Source organism: Bombina bombina, chromosome 6 (genome assembly GCF_027579735.1).
Source record: "Bombina bombina isolate aBomBom1 chromosome 6, aBomBom1.pri, whole genome shotgun sequence".
In the NCBI taxonomy this organism is placed as follows: domain Eukaryota; kingdom Metazoa; phylum Chordata; class Amphibia; order Anura; family Bombinatoridae; genus Bombina; species Bombina bombina.
In genome coordinates this window covers 977,986,017-978,004,011 of record NC_069504.1, presented here as the reverse complement: position 1 = coordinate 978,004,011, position 17,995 = coordinate 977,986,017, and the positions used below count along the sequence as shown (strand labels likewise).

At 37.9% G+C, this 17,995-nt stretch overlaps 1 protein-coding gene across 1 annotated transcript in view; it reads right to left on the bottom strand.

The window, feature by feature from the left end:
* Positions 1-17,995, bottom strand: part of LOC128664841 (leukotriene C4 synthase-like) — a 152,627-nt gene that overhangs the window by 85,038 nt on the left and 49,594 nt on the right. The window contains exon 3 of the mRNA XM_053719643.1: positions 7,451-7,521. Within this exon, the coding sequence (XP_053575618.1) occupies positions 7,451-7,521 (71 nt within the window). The remainder of the gene's footprint in view (positions 1-7,450; positions 7,522-17,995) is intronic.

The following is a 17,995-nucleotide window of genomic DNA, read 5'->3' as shown; positions in this document are numbered from 1 at the left end:
TTCAAAAGGCTAATGGAACGTACTGTGGGAGATATGAATGGACGTGAGTGTCTTGTCTATCTAGATGACCTTATTGTATTCGGTAGTACTTTGGAAGAACATGAGACAAGGTTGCTGAAAGTATTGGATCGTCTTCACGAAGAAGGCCTAAAGTTAAGTCCGGAGAAATGTAGATTTGGGCAATCATCTGTGACCTATGTAGGTCATGTGGTCTCGGCAGAAGGGGTGTCTACAGACCCTGCTAAGGTGGAATCAGTAACCGCATGGCCACAGCCTAACAACATTGGTGAACTTCGATCATTTCTTGGATTTTGTGGATACTATCGAAGATTTGTGAAAGGATACTCCCAGTTAGCTCGACCCCTAAACGACTTGCTGAAACATAGTGATGATGATCCTAAAAAGCCACTAAATGCAAAAACTCCTTTGGGAACTCGGTGGACATCAGAGTGCTCCAAAGCGTTTGAGAATTTAAAGAAAAATTTAACTGAGGCACCTGTCTTGGCCTATGCAGATCCCGAGAAACCTTATGTGCTACATATAGATGCTAGCTATGTGGGTTTGGGGGCAGTTTTACACCAAGAGTACCCTGGAGGGTTGAGACCTGTTGTTTATCTAAGTAGGAGTTTGTCTAAGAGTGAACAGAATTATCCAGTCCACAAGCTTGAGTTCTTGGCTCTGAAATGGGCAGTAGTGGATAAACTCCATGATTACCTTTATGGAGTAAAATTTGAAGTTTGAACAGATAATAATCCACTTACCTACATCCTGACTACAGCAAAGTTGGATGCAACCGGTCATCGGTGGTTGGCTGCACTATCAAATTACACTTTTAAGTTACGTTACAAGCCAGGGCCTAAGAATATAGGGGCTGATGCAATGTCCCGATGACCAGGACTACCAGAACAAACAGGTGATTCTCAATGGGAAGAAATTCCTTCACTTGGTTTGAGAGCATTCTGCCAAACCAGTGTCTTCAAAGACGAAACCTCTGTTTTTTCAGATTTGAGAGCAGTAGATTCATTGGGATGTCATCCACAAGCTCTGCCTGTATATTATTGTAAACCATCTGTAGTGGAATTAGCCAGATGGTCTCGAATACCTCCTGAAGAATTAATAAATGCACAGGAACAAGATCGTTTAATTGGACTACTTCGAAAAGCTGTTCAAACTGATAGCCCACACTTACTGAAGAGAATTCCTAGGGAATGGTCTGGTCCACTAAATAGAGAGTGGGATAAGTTTCAAATTCAAGATGGACTTCTGTTTCGAGTAGTTAAATACCACAATCATCCAGATCGAAGACAATTGGTGTTACCTGCCAAACTAAGAAAACTTGTTCTGTCATCCTTGCATGATCAGCACGGACATCTTGGGATAGAAAAAACGTTTGGCCTCTTGCAGGATAGATGTTATTGGCCAAAGATGAGAGAGTATGTAGAAGACTACATTCATAAATGTTTTAGATGTGTACAGAGGAAAACTCTTCCAACTCGAGATGCCTCTATGGGTCATCTGAAAAGTGAAGGCCCCATGGATCTTGTTTGCATGGATTTTTTGTGCATTGAGCCAGATTCTCGTGGCATTGGAAATGTTCTTATTGTAACAGATCACTATACCCGTTATGCTCAAGCCTTCCCAACAAAGGACCAGAAGGCTAGTACAGTGGCTAGAGTTCTTTGGGAAAGGTTTTTCATTCATTATGGTCTTCCTAAGAAACTGCATTCTGATCAAGGTAGAGACTTTGAGAGTCGCCTCATTAAAGAAATGATGAATGTTTTGGGAATTAAGAAGACAAGAACTTCTCCCTATCATCCAGAAGGAGATGCTTTGCCTGAGAGGTTTAACAGAACTTTGCTAAATATGTTAGGGGCCCTGCCAGAGTCTGAAAAGAGAACTTGGAGTCGTCAAGTAGAAGCACTAGTTCATGCCTACAACTGCACCCGACATGATTCCACAGGTTATTCACCATACTTCCTTATGTTTGGGAGAGAAGCGAGACTACCTATAGATCTCCAGTTAGGGGTGTCATCAGATGGAGTTTCTCATAAGAGTCACTATCAGTATGTCAGGCGATTGCAGGAGAGTTTACAAACAGCTTATAAGTTGGCTGAAGAAGCTACTGCTCGATTAAATGAGGCTAATAAGCAACGATATGACAAGAGAATAAAACATCAGGATTTGCAACCAGGAGACCGTGTCCTTTTACGGAATTTAGGGATACCAGGCAAGCACAAGTTAGCTTCTAGATGGAGGAATAGTATCTATAGAATAGTCAGACAATTGCCAGGTCTTCCAGTTTTTCAGATAGCAGATGAAAATGGTGTTGTGAAGACATGGCATCGGAATCATTTGTTGCCTATACCTCAATTCCAGCATGATGTTACATATCATGAGGACCAAGGCCCAAGCATGTCAATTTATAATGAATATAGTATCCCACATGAAGACTCATCAATTCAATCGGACCCTGAAATTAGATCTCCATTGCAAAGAGAGACCTATAATGATGAGCATGCCTCCTCTGTTGCCCCAACCTCTGAACCTGATATGCCATCCTTCTCTAATAGTCCTATACCAGATAGGGAATCTCCAAACCCTATACATTATGATAGTAGAACTCCCTATAGAGAGAAAAGACCAGCAAGAAAGAGACATCCCCCAAAGAAATTAACATATGATACACTAGGAAACCCTGGTTATAATGTTGAACCCTTGTTGCCTGCTCTAACATCTGCTGTACGATGTGTTTTGGAAGATGTATACCCTAACCATAATTTGACTCATGATGAATATGTGATTTTGTTAGTAGACTTGCTAAAGAAAATGTATTGATGTGTTGTTCTTGTACCCCTTGCTGGGGACAGCAAGTTTTTTTTTTTGGGGGGGGGAGTATGTAAGGACCTTGCCCTTTCCCAAGATGGCTGCTGTAATAGTTGTATTGAGGAAGAGAAATGCCATCTGGGAAGGGGGAGGAGTTGTTAGTGCTGAGGAGATTTCTTAGGTGTTAAGAGAATTGTGGAGCTTTGCACAGACTTGGAGATGGGGAAAGAAAGTTGCTGTTTCCAAGCTGAAAGAAGTTATTCAGACTAATGCATGGATTCCAGAGACAGTTCAGACATTGCTACATGTGGCTGTTGCAGACAGAAGTTGGAACCTTTTATTTGTACAGTGAGTGTCAGCCATTATCTGCTGTTTTAAGATCTCCATAACTTCATGTTAACTAAATGCAAGAGAAAAGATATACTAGTCATATCTGATGTGCTGCAGAGTTGTTGTATATTAAAGAGATAACCCAGAGAATATTCTAGAAGTTATTCTGCCTAAACAGTTGCATAAATACACTAAATGGATTGCACAGCTGCATTACATAAGGAAGTAACTGAGTGTGATGTGCTGCAGAGTTGTTGCATATTAAAGAGATAACCCAGAGAATATTCTAGTAGTTATTCTGCCTAAACAGTTGCATAAATACACTAAATGGATTGCACAGCTGCATTACATAAGGAAGTAACTGAGTGTGATGTGCTGCAGAGTTGTTGTATATTAAAGAGATAACCCAGAGAATATTCTAGAAGTTATTCTGCCTAAACAGTTTGCATAAATACACTAAATGGATTGCACAGCTGCATTACATAAGGAAGTAACTGAGTGTGATGTATATTAAAGAGATAACCCAGAGAATATCCTATAAGTTATTCTGCCTGAACAGTTTGCACAAATACACTGACTGGATTTATAAAGCTACATTACATAAGGGCTGTTATGTTTACGTATGAACTAGTACCCTTGTTTTTATGCAGGACCACTCAGTCTCACACCTTACCTCGGGTTCACTAAGATCTAACCCTGTTATGCTCATAGAACTGAGGGTCACTACTGTAGGATACAGTGTGAAGATGGTATACAAGAGAAATGGAATGAGCAAAACCACAATATAGTATGTAATGTAGGATAACTCCAATTCCAAAGTTTAGAGAGATTCAAAAACTAATCACTTTCCAAAATAGTTGCAGACTCGCATCACGGACATATAAAATATTTACATAGCTTGCACACACACTCTTTAGTTATAGTTGTGCAAGGTAGGTTCATTGGTCATTTACAGCCGGATATAAGATTTGCAGTAATAAGTAGTTGCTGAGTTAAAGTCAGTTTAAGCACATAAAGTACATCAGTGGTTAATGCTAGAGGGAGCAGTACCTTGAAGCATAATGTTAGATTTGCAGAAGTCACTATGCAAGTAAATGTAATGAACCACAAACGGAAGAAATGATAACAAAGTTAGTACATGAAATAAGCTGGTTAATAGCTTGGTATGGCAGGTAAACTTGATTACTTGAGGCAAAGCAGAAACAAATGACATGAGAGGCAAGATATCCTTATTTGTACATAGGTAATACAGACCGGTAAATCCTGATGGTAGAATATACAAACCGGCTTCCCAATTAGTATCCTCAGCGTGGAGCAGAGCGGTATTACCGAAGAGGCAACGCAGACAGCGTGTGCTGAGATTCAGTGAGTGTGTGTGGCAGCTGCGGTTTCAACAGAGACAAGTCGGGCGTGACGTCACACGCCAACGGAACAGCATGCGAGTGTACAGGATGCAAGCAGCAGCGTGAGAGACAGGATCAGAGGTGAGGTGCTGCAATTCCACAAGTCTTGAGAAACTGGAAATTAGTATCAGTAGAAGGAAATCCCAACTTAGACAGGAGGGAATAGCTGGGTGTGTAGCGTTCAGGAACAGTGAGTGACTGAACAAATTACCAAGCAACGTTCAACACTAGGTGGAGCCTTAAATAGCAGTATGGTAATTAGAAGTTAAAGGTACAGAATGGTAAAACCCTGACAAGGGCATAACTGTGAGATTTCTGCAGCTGTGTGTAGTAAAAGAGTGACTGACTTTGCAGTATAAGGCAAGTGGATTGCTGAAATTCAGTAATAAGGTAGAGACTTATGTTATTCAGTATTTCTGAGGAGAAGTTTTCTTGAGCACTGCATCGATCACAAGCAGCGTTCTCTAGCTTCGTTCACAAGCAGCAAGGGATAATTACCTCAACTAAATTCTATTTAGTATATGAAATTGCATTGTACAGCACCACCTCAAAGTATTTTACAACAACAGTTATGTTATTATTTCATGAGCTCATGAAGGACTTCTGAGTTAAAAAAAAGGTATACTGATGTCATAAGAAGATATTGTGATTAATATTATTATTTGTATTTGTTGCACTGTATGTTATTGGTTAAACACTTTATAATAATCAAAGCAACATTTTATTTGAAGATTTCTTGTGTGGTTATTACTTGTTTTCTTTTTGTACTAAAATCTTATAGGACCCCACACCCTATTATTCTAGGGTGTCCCCTATAGGTGGAGGCACTGCGTCATACAGGCATCCCTTATATACCTGATTTCAACCCCCCCTCCTACTCCCACTCTGCGGAGGCTTAGTTCTCATACATGAAACAGGTAGACAGCATTACACTATCACCCACCTCAGGGATATATATACAGGTATATGTATAAATATATATATATATGTCCTCATACTGCCCCAGTGACAGGACTCTTGTACCCAGTATATATATATATATATATGTTCCAATGGATTGTCCCCACTTGTAGCGCAAAAAATCTCTCTCCAAAGAAAAGTAAAACTTCCTTTATTGTAGTATCAAAAGTAAAAACATGACAGCCTACACACGACTGTAATAAAGCACTTAATGTAAAAACACAGTGTCAGTGATCTGAACCACATGCAGACATGTTTCGTGCAGTTGCGCACTTGATCACTGCAAGCAGTGATCAAGTGCGCAACTGCATGAAACATGTCTGCATGTGGTTCAGATCACTGACACTGTGTTTTTACATTAAGTGCTTTATTACAGTCGTGTGTAGGCTGTCATGTTTTTACTTTTGATACTACAATAAAGGAAGTTTTACTTTTCTTTGGAGAGAGATTTTTTGCGCTACAAGTGGGGACAATCCATTGGAACATATTCTATTTACTCAGACGCTGACTACAGACCGGCTCAGTCTCCACAGCTGCAGATCTCCATACACTCTGAGCCAATTGCTCCCCAGCGTGTTACCGGACAGTGAGTGGTATACAGGTACCTTTTGAAATTATATTGCTAAAGTCTATGTGTGCGCTACTTACTTACAAAGTGTTCTTTTTATATATATATATATATATATATATATATATATATATATATATATATATATATAGTAACTGCAGGGTTTATGTGGTGCTCTTGTCTTTCAATATACACAGGTTAGTTATGTATATACCTCACACGCAGACTTTAACAACACACAGTAATACACATAACACACTGCCGTCACCTTGTACATAAGGATGTGTTAAGGTAACTGGCAGAGTGTGTGTGTGTGTGTATGTATGTATGCATATATACACACACATTAAAATGGGCGGAGTCATCTGAGGGGTGGGGCTAGTGCTCCCCCATCTTCAAAAGGCACCATCCACCACTGCACCCAAATATATATATATATAAAGAGGTTTGATTGAGAGTACATAGGTTAACTATCTGTTAAGGATGATGTTTGTACTCTAAGTTGTTCTGTTTTAGTTTTAATGTATAATTTGTGTATTGGTGACATTGTGTATAAATCAGATTGTACTACTCAGACATATGCTTATGTCACTGATTACATTGCAACCTTACTGCTGTCTATGTATTGTATAACCTCAATAAAAACTGTTTTGAAAAAAAAAAAAGATATGACTTTAGAATTTTATTTATATTACTTTGGTCTTATGATTTTTTTAAGCCCCATCCCTGCTCCTACCCACAACATATCACATTTTTCCTGCGGGGGGGAGCTGTCCCTCTTTTGAAATTTGAAATGTTGGGAGGTATATATATATATATATATATATATATATATATACTGTATATATACATACATACACACACACATACACATTTAGACATATACCTTTTAACTATTATAAATATTTTTTTATATAATCATTTTTATTAGATAGTATATGTATGAGTGTAACACCTATTTATGTTGTGTTTGGTGCAACTTTATATTTAACCCTAACTCTTTACACAAGTTAACGCGGGATCGATATTGCAATATCTCCCCCGCATTAACGATAAGTGCAACAGTTAGCACTGAGAAATAATCAGTGTAGCCACTGCCCTCAGGGAGGTAAGAGAGCAGACACACTAAGCCAGCTCCAGTTACATGACATCAAGATAGATATACCTTCCTGTACAGACAACAGACGCCTTGTGGGGCTGTGACAGGAAGTAATGGACCCTGCACAAATGTTATTAAAAAAAAGGTAAACTCCTTTTAAAATGATACAAAATGCATATTAATGTATAAGTATAACCCACTGCTTAGTGCTTTTTTTATTACAACAATGAAACAAACTGTTTTATATCCCTTTAAAAATGTTCTTACCTTGATGGAAAAATATCCCAGCAACCCAAAGCACTGATATGAAAAGAGGGAAATATTCTGAACAGTTCAGCCTGGCAAAAATACAAAATACAGAAATAAACATTAGAATTTAGTAATCCTGATAAGAAATGTATTTAGTGCAATGGAGTCATGCTACAATATGTCAGAAGTTAAAGGGACATGAAACTCAATTTATTTTTTTATTTCATCATTCAAATAGAGTATGCAATTTTAATCAACTTTCCAATTTATTTCTATTATCTAATTTGTTTTGTTCTCTTAGTATCCTTTGTTAAAAGTAACAGTCCCTTTGTAGGTTCAGGAGCAGCAATGCATTACTGGGAGGTAACTACTGATTGGTGGCTGCACATATATGCCTCTTGTTATTGGCTCAACTGATGTGTCCAGCTAGCTCCAGGTTTTGAATTCAGCAAAAGATACCAAAAGAATGAAGCTAATTTGATATCAGAAGTAAATTGTAAATTTGTTTAAAATGGTATGCTCTATCTGAAACATAAAAAAGGGGGTTGTGTCCCTTTAAAGATTTAAAAACTCCTAGGTTGTTGCATAGAGAATAGAGATCAAAATCAAAATTAATGATTGTCTCCATGTTTATTTTTCCCAAAGTTTTTGCTAAAGTATAATCCCAACTCATTGAGGTATTTTCTCACACTCTAAATCAGCTGTAGATAAGTAGCTCCTCCTACCACCCCAGCTTCTGTTATGCACCATATACCATTTTTACAACTGCAAAACAATCTATATAATGCAATAAAACACCTGAAATTCATATTTACTTTAAAAGGGACAGTCTACACCTTGGTCATCTTGAAGTCTTACCTTATATTAAGCTGCAAATAGCCTCCTGCACCTTTTCTTTATCATGCAGCAGGAATGGTAAAAAGTTATTTTAAAATGAATATTGTATCTGACCACATTGAAATGGCTGCCAAGCTCAGCCCACTGATGACATCACGATCTGGGCTGCATATGGCATTCAATCACAAAAGGCTCACTAGTTAGATCAAACAGACTGTCAATGCTATTCAGCAGAGCGATAGATGCATGCAGCCCAGATCGTGATGTCATCAGTGGGCACAGCTTGGCAGCCATTTCAAAGTGGCCAGAAACAATATTCATTTTAAAATAACTTGTTTTACTGTTACTGCTGCATGCTATAGAAAGGGTGCAGGAGGTTATTTGCAGTTAAATCTAAGGTAAGACTTTAAGATGACTAAGGTGTAGACTGTCCCTTTAATCATTACATTTTCAGACAGACAGTGGGTCTAAACAGTTTTGTTGTGGGTATTAAAGGCACCATGCAGCCCTTTAGAGCACTGTGGGGACATTGGCTGCCCTCGCTGGCTGAACATCACTACCTCGGGTGCACACATTACATTACGCTTCATAGCTCATGAGATTCAGACTCTAATTGCCTGAATCATCCCAGCTTTTACTTGAAAAGAAAAAAAAGAAGAGGAACAAGTCTCCGCAAGCTTTTAGCCAGTTTGGGACATATAGCACACTGGCCCCTCTTCACCTGCGTGTGCCAGTTAAATAACATAATTTATGTAAGAACTTACCTGATAAATTCATTTCTTTCATATTAGCAAGAGTCCATGAGCTAGTGACGTATGGGATATACATTCCTACCAGGAGGGGCAAAGTTTCCCAAACCTTAAAATGCCTATAAATACACCCCTCACCACACCCACAAATCAGTTTAACGAATAGCCAAGAAGTGGGGTGATAAGAAAAAAGTGCGAAAGCATAAAAAATAAGGAATTGGAATAATTGTGCTTTATACAAAAAAATCATAACCACCACAAAAAAAAGGGTGGGCCTCATGGACTCTTGCTAATATGAAAGAAATGAATTTATCAGGTAAGTTCTTACATAAATTATGTTTTCTTTCATGTAATTAGCAAGAGTCCATGAGCTAGTGACGTATGGGATAATGACTACCCAAGATGTGGATCTTTCCACGCAAGAGTCACTAGAGAGGGAGGGATAAAATAAAGACAGCCAATTCCTGCTGAAAATAATCCACACCCAAAATAAAGTTTAATGAAAACATAAGCAGAAGATTCAAACTGAAACCACTGCCTGAAGTACTTTTCTACCAAAAACTGCTTCAGAAGAAGAAAACACATCAAAAATGGTAGAATTTAGTAAAAGTATGCAAAGAGGACCAAGTTGCTGCTTTGCAAATCTGATCAACCGAAGCTTCATTCCTAAACGCCCAGGAAGTAGAAACTGACCTAGTAGAATGAGCTGTAATCCTTCGAGGCGGAGTTTTACCCGACTCGACATAGGCATGATGAAATAAAGATTTCAACCAAGATGCCAAAGAAATGGCAGAAGCTTTCTGGCCTTTTCTAGAACCGGAAAAGATGACAAATAGACTAGAAGTCTTTCGGAAAGACTTAGTAGCTTCAACATAATAATACAAAGCTCTAACAGCATCCAAAAAATGCAATGATTTCTCCTTAGAATTCATAGGATTAGGACATAATGAAAGAACCACAATTTCTCTACTAATGTTGTTAGAATTCACAACCTTAGGTAAAAAATTCAAAAGAAGTTTGCAGCACCGCCTTATCCTGATGAAAAATCAGAAAAGGAGACTCACAAGAAAGAGCAGATAATTCAGAGACTCTTCTGGCAGAAGAGATGGCCAAAAGAAACAAAACTTTCCAAGAAAGTAATTTAATGACCAAAGAATACATGGGTTCAAAAGGAGGAGCTTGAAGAGCCCCCAGAACCAAATTCAAACTCCAAGGAGGAGAAAATGACTTAATGACAGGTTTTATACTAACCAAAGCTTGTACAAAACCATGAATATCAGGAAGATTAGCAATCTTTCTGTGAAAAAGAACAGAAAGAGCAGAGATTTGTCCATTCAAGGAACTTGCGGACAAACCTTTATCTAAACCATCCTGAAGAAACTGTAAAATTCTCGGTATTCAAAAAGAATGCCAAGAAAAATGATGAGAAAGACACTAAGAAATATAAGTCTTCCAGACTCTATAATATATCTCTCTAGATACAGATTTACGAGCCTGTCACATAGTATTAATCACAGAGTCAGAGAAACCTCTTTGACCAAGAATCAAGCGTTCAAACTCCATACCTTAAAATTTAAGGATTTGAGATCCTGATGGAAGAAAGGACCTTGCGACAGAAAGTCTGGTCTTAACGGAAGAGTCCACAGCTGGCAAGAGGCCATCCGGACAAGATCCGCATACCAAAACCTGTGAGGCCATGCTGGAGCTACCAGCAGGACAAACGAGCATTCCTTTAGAATCTTGGAGAATACTCTTGGAAGAAGAACTAGAGGCGGAAAGATATAGGCAGGATGATACTTCCAAGGAAGTGATAATGCATCCACTGCCTCCGCCCGAGGATCCCGGGATCTGGACAGATACCAGGGAAGTTTCTTGTTTAGATGAGAAGCCATCAGATCTATTTCTGGGAGTTCCCACATTTGAACAATCTGAAGAAATACCTCTGGGTGAAGAGACCATTCGCCCGGATGCAACGTTTGGCGACTGAGATAATCCGCTTCCCAATTGTCTATACCTGGGATATGAACCGCAGAGATTAGACAGGAGCTGGATTCCGCCCAAACCAAAATTCGAGATACTTCTTTCATAGCCAGAGGACTGTGAGTCCCTCCTTGATGATTGATGTATGCCAAAACAAATGAACAACTCTCTCTTCAGAATAGGCCAAGACTGAAGAGCTCTGAAAATTGCACGGAGTTCAAAAATATTGATCGGTAATCTCACCTCCTGAGATTCCCAAACCCCTTGTGCCGTCAGAGACCCCCACACAGCTCCCCAACCTGTAAGACTTGCATCTGTTGAGATTATAGTCCAGGTCGGAAGAACAAAGAAGCCCCCTGAACTAAACAATGGTGATTTGTCCACCACGTCAGAGAGTGTCGTATAATCGGTTTAAAGATATTAATTGAGATATCTTTGTGTAATCCCTGCACCATTGGTTCAGCATACAGAGCTGAAGAGGTCGCATGTGAAAACGAGCAAAGGAGATCGCATCCGATGCGGCAGTCCTAAGACCTAAAATTTCCATGCATAAGTCTACCAAAGGGAATGATTGTGACTAAAGGTTTTGACAAGCTGATATCAATGCTAAACTTCTCTTGTCTGACAAGGACAGAGTCATAGACACTGAATCTATCTGGAAACCTAAAAAGGTTACCCTTGTCTGAGGAATCAATGAATTTTTTGGTAAATTGATCCTCCAACCATGATCTTGAAGAAACAACACAAGTCGATTCGTATGAGATTCTGCGAAAATGTGAAGACTGAGCAAGTACCAAGATATCGTCCAAAATAAGGAAATACCAAAACCCTGTTCTCTGATTTTTTCTTGGAGCTGATGCTAGGCCAAACGGTAGAGCCACAAAACTGGTAATGCTTGTCTAAAAAGAGAATCTCAGAAACTAAAAGTGATCTGGATGAATCGGAATATGCAGATATGCATCCTGTAAATCTATTGTAGACATATAATGCCCTTGCTAAACAAAAGGCAGGATAGTCCTACAGTTACCATCTTGAATGTTGGTATCCTTACATAACGATTCAATATTGATAGATCCGGAACTGGTCTGAAGGAATTGACCTTCTTTGGTACAATGAAGAGATAGAATAAAACCCCAGCCCCTGTTCCAGAACTGGAACTGGCATAATTACTCCAGCCAACTCTAGATCTGAAACACATTTCAGAAATGCTGAGCCTTTGCTGGGTTTACTGGGACACGGGAAAGAAGAAAATCTCTTTGCAGGAGGCCTTAACTTGAAGCCAATTCTGTACCTTTCTGAAACAATGTTCTGAAACCAGAGATTGTGAACGGAATTGATCCAAATTTCTTTGAAGAAAACGTAATCTGCCCCATACCAGCTGAGCTGGAATGAGGGCCGCACCTTCATGGGTACTTAGGAGCTGGCTTTGGATTTCTATAAGGCTTGGATATATTCCAAACTGGAAATGGTTTCCAAACTGATACCGCTCCTGAGGATGAAGGATCAGGCTTTTGTTCCTTGTTGTGAGGAAAGGAACGAAAACGATTATTAGACCTAAATTTACCTTAGATTTTTTATCCTTTGGTAAAAAAGTTCCCTTCCCTCCAGTAACAGTTGAGATAATAGAATCCAACTGAGAACCGAATAATTTATTACCCTGGAAAGAAAGGGATAGCAAAGTAGACTTAGAAGACATATCAGCATTCCAAGTTTTAAGCCATAAAGCTCTTCTAGCTAAAATAGCTAGAGACATATACCTGACATCAACTCTAATGATATCAAAAGATGGTATCACAAATAAAATTATTAGCATGTTATAGAATAATAATAATGCTATAAAATTATGATCTGTTACTTGTTGCGCTAAAGCTTCTAACCAAAAAGTTGAAGCTGCAGCAACATCCGCTAAAAATATAGCAGGAGTAGAGACAGCCCCATTAACCTTAGGGATTTTGTCCCAAAAACTCTAATCTGTCAGATGGCACAGGATATAATTGCTTAAAACGTTTTAGAAGGAGTAAATGAATTACCCAAATTATTCCATTCCCTGGAAATTACTTCAGAAATAGCATCAGGGAGAGAAAACACTTCTGGAATAACTACAGGAGATTTAAAAACCTTATTTAAACGTTTAGATTTAGTATCAAGAGGACCAGAATCCTCTATTTCTAATGCAATTAATACTTCTTTAAGTAAAGAACGAATAAATTCCATCTTGAACAAATACGAAGATTTATCAGCATCAACCTCTGAGACAGAAACCTCTGAACCAGAAGAACCATTATCAGTATCAGAATGATGATGTTCATTTAAAAATTCATCTGAAAAAAGAGAAGTTTTAAAAGACTTTTATGTATACTAGAAGGAGAAATAACAGACATAGCCTTCTTAATGGATTTAAAAATAAAATCTCTTATGTTATCAGGAACACTCTGAAAATTAGATGTTGACGGAACAGCAACAGGTAATGTAACAGTACTAAAGGAAATTTTATCTGCATTAATAAGTTTGTCATGACATGCAATACAAACAACAGCTGGAGAAACAGATACCAAAAGTTATAGCAGATACACTTAGCTTGGTAGCTCCAGCACCGGGCAGCGATTTTCCTGAAGTATCTTCTGACTCAGTTGCAACGTGGAACATCTTGCAATATGTAATAGAAAAAAACAACATATAAAGCAAAATTGATCAAATTCCTTAAATGACAGTTTCAGGAATGGGAAAAAAATGCCAGTGAACAAGCTTCTAGCAACCAGAAGCAATAAATAATGAGACTTAAATAATGTGGAGACAAAAATGACGCCCATATTTTTTAGCGCCAAATAAGACGCCCACATTATTTGGCGCCTAAATGCTTTTGGCGCCAAAAATGACGCCACATCATGAACGCCGACACTTTTGACGCAAAAAAACGTCAAAAAATGACGCAACTTCCGGCGACACGTATGACGCCGGAAACAGAAAAAAAATTTTGCGCCAAAAAAGTCTGCGCCAAGAATGACGCAATAAAATGAAGCATTTTCAGCCCCCGCGAGCCTAACAGCCCACAGGGAAAAAGTCAAATTTTTTAAGGTAAGAAAAAATGATTGATTCAAATGCATTATCCCAAATATGAAACTGACTGTCTGAAAATAAGGAATGTTGAACATCCTGAGTCAAGGCAAATAAATGTTTGAATACATATATTTAGAACTTTATAAAAAAGTGCCTAACCATAGCTTAGAGTGTCACAGAAAATAAGCTTACTTACCCCAGGACACTCATCTACATGTTGTAGAAAGCCAAACCAGTACTGAAACGAAAATCAGCAGAGGTAATGGTATATATATAAGAGTATATCGTCGATCTGAAAAGGGAGGTAAGAGATGAATCTCTACGACCGATAACAGAGAACCTATGAAATAGACCCAGTAGAAGGAGATCATTGCATTCAAATAGGCAATACTCTCCTCACATCCCTCTGACATTCACTGCACGCTGAGAGGAAAACCGGGCTCCAACCTGCTGTGGAGCGCATATCAACGTAGAATCTAGCACAAACTTACTTCACCACCTCCATAGGAGGCAAAGTTTGTAAAACTGATTTGTGGGTGTGGTGAGGGGTGTATTTATAGGCATTTTAAGGTTTGGGAAACTTTGCCCCTCCTGGTAGGAATGTATATCCCATACGTCACTAGCTCATGGACTCTTGCTAATTACATGAAAGAAAATTCGTTTTTTTTTTTTTTTTTAATAAACGGGAGGAGTTTTCAGTTTCTGCAAACGTGCATTTTTACTAACCTACTCTTTTCTTGTAGGTTTTTATTACAGATTGTGCCTAAGTATTTGTCCACAGGTGTTCGCCATACACATTTTTATAATGTTTTCACAGCTCTGGAAAAGAAATGCTATATTTCCTTAATGCTATGCCAAGACCTGCTCTTGTTGGCAATGTCAGTCTGACAACAATATCAAGGCTGCCAAAATATTGCAGCTGTGGTGCTGTCGACGCAGGAATTTCACAGACAACATAGCTGTGAGGGAGAGCAAAGTTCCGTTAACCCCGTATATGCCAGAGAGGATTTCAATACAGTCATCCATTTCTTGCCACCTTCTCGGGTATCTAAGGTATTAACAATAATTAGCCACAATTTTTATTTTTTATTTTTTTTAAAGTCAAGTGGATTTATTTATTTATTTTACATAACAAGTGTTTATTCAGGTTTTAAGATTGTCATTCAAGCAATAAAGCAATCTGATTTCTAGACATATACATTTAAATACAAGATTACAAGTAGTTATACTTCCAAAACTTATAGCCCATCAATTCAAAATACATGTAACTGAATATAATATATTTATCTTTTTTTTAGAATATTTACAAATAACCCCTGTTAATTAGTGAGTACCGCAATGGAAAAATAAAAATCTCCTATTGACAGAAAGTGGCCTCCCTTGGACCACATAGCATAATATGGCCACTCTTCAACCCTCAAGATATAAATAGTATCAGGTCTAATAATTGTCAGTTACCAGGCCCCTCTTGGGTCATGAAATACTACAGCATTAAGTAAACGGAAGAATTAACACTATACTACACTTGTTAAAGTATACAATATAATATAAGCTATAGAGTTTACCTTATCTTTTTGTGTATAGCATGAGGAGATATATAAAAAAAAAACACAAAGCATTTTAAAATCACAGCGCTATAAAATCATATATACAAAATATTTATTTCCAAATTAAAATGACGAACAATCAGTGAAAGTCTATAAAAGACACACAGAATATAAATATATCTATCTGTCAGTGAGATCAAACAATGTGGGGCTCACCTATCACCATTTATTATTATTGCAGGATCTCTTGTTTGAGCAATATTTTAACAATTCAAAAATTTGAAGGTATCAATACAAGCAATAGGTATATATAAATTATGTTGATACAATAAGTCAAATGCAAGACACATTAAATTATGGCAATATATAAAAAAGTGCTAGGGAAATACACTAATTACTGACAGCATGAGTAATGTGCGTATCAATACAGGAAATGAAACATACAAAATGCTAGCAGTATATCAAATAGTAAGCATTAAGACAGTGCTAAAAGAAGAATGCACTGGTTACTAGCAGCATAAGTTATATACATATTGGTGCAGAAAGTAAGACATTTGAATTGCTAACAGCGTATCTGATAAAAAAAAAAATCACTTGCCTGGCCAGACCACAGTTCCAGGAGGAGATAGGTGAACACAGTATAAATTAAGAAACATATGTAAGTGACTATGGGGGACCGCAGTGAATCTCTATTACACAACTAGAAATGCCAAAAGGGGCAATTAAAGATAAACTTGAAGCCCTAAAATATTAGAAATATAGGGGGCAATGTCATCCAAGGCTTATCATCTAATATGGAAATAAAAATATTGTAGTGAAGGCTAAACTCATTCTTGACTAAACACAGAGGGCAAGATTACATATACGGCATCGCCCGCAAAAGCCGGCGACGCCGGTTTTTCCACAGTTTTGGTATCACATATACAGCACTGCATATAAATGTGGCAGGTATATTTTACCCGTCGGCCAGAATTTTTACTCCCATAAGCTAACATACAACCGTGTCTCGCAAATCGGTATCACATTTTCAGCGCAAGGACTTACGAGGCGAAAATTGAGACATTTTGCTCCATTTTCACCTCGCCACACATAGGCAGGCACAGCAAGCCTTGTACTGAGTATGTGAGCACTGTAACTCCCGTAACTGCCTGAAAATATTAACTAACACCTAATGCATGCACAATATCTAACACCTAACGCATGCGCAATATCTATCTACCTGTGAACCGCAATCCCCCACCACAATTACTAATAAAGTATATGAACCCCTAATCTGCCATTAACCCACATCGCAATAAACCTAATAAAGTATATGAACCCCTAATCCACCATCTGATGAAAGGAACGAAAATGATTGATTGGGAGCTTTAAATTTACCCTTAGATTTCTTGCCTTGGGACAGAAAAACTCCCTTACCCCCAGTAACAGTGGAGATAATAGAATCCAATTGTTAACCAAAAATATTTTTACCTTGAAAAGAGAGAGATAATAATCTAGTTATATACACCATGTCAGCATTCTAAGATTTAAGCCATAAAGCTCTTCTAGTTAGAATGGCTAAATACATGGATTTGACATTGATCTTCCTAACATCAAATATAGCATCACAAATAAAATGATTTGCATGTTGAAGCAAAACAATGTCAGATAATTCAGAATCCGAAGACAACTGCTGTGCTAAACTGTCCAACCAAAAAGTAGAAGCAGCAACATCAGCCATAGATATAAAAGGTCTAAGAATATAGGCAGAATGTAAATAGGCCCTTCTTGGATAAGATTCAAGCTTCCTATCTAAAGGATCCTTGGCTACAGGTAAAGGATACAATTTCTTAAACCTAGAAGAAGGGTTAAAATAGGTACCAGGCTTAGACCATTCTTTAGCAATCACATTAGAGATAGCGTCAGGAATAGGAAATACTTCAGGAGTAATTAAATACAGAATTTAGACAAATACTAGCTTTATCATCGGGAGATTTATACTCCTCATTACCCAAAGTAAAAAAAGTTTCCTTTAAGAAGTCTATATCAGTCTCTTACATGGCATCCTCTGAATCAGAGGAGACCCCAGTAGTAGAGGATATGTCAGTATGCTGAAGGTCAGAACTTAATTCACTAAGCAGTCATTGCCTTCTCTATAGCTGTAGCAATAAAATATTACATTTCTGCAGTAATGCTATGTACATTTAAACTGAGATAGAATAACAGTGTGTGTATTTGTACTCATAGATATATTCAACAATTTGTTAAACAAGAGCCATATAATAGAGCTGAATAATTTAGATCAGCTCAATTACAACATGCATACTTAGCTTCAATTTGAGACATAATTGCAAAAAAACTAAATTAGAAAAAACAAAAACAAATTATTTCTGCAAATTTATATCCATGCTCCT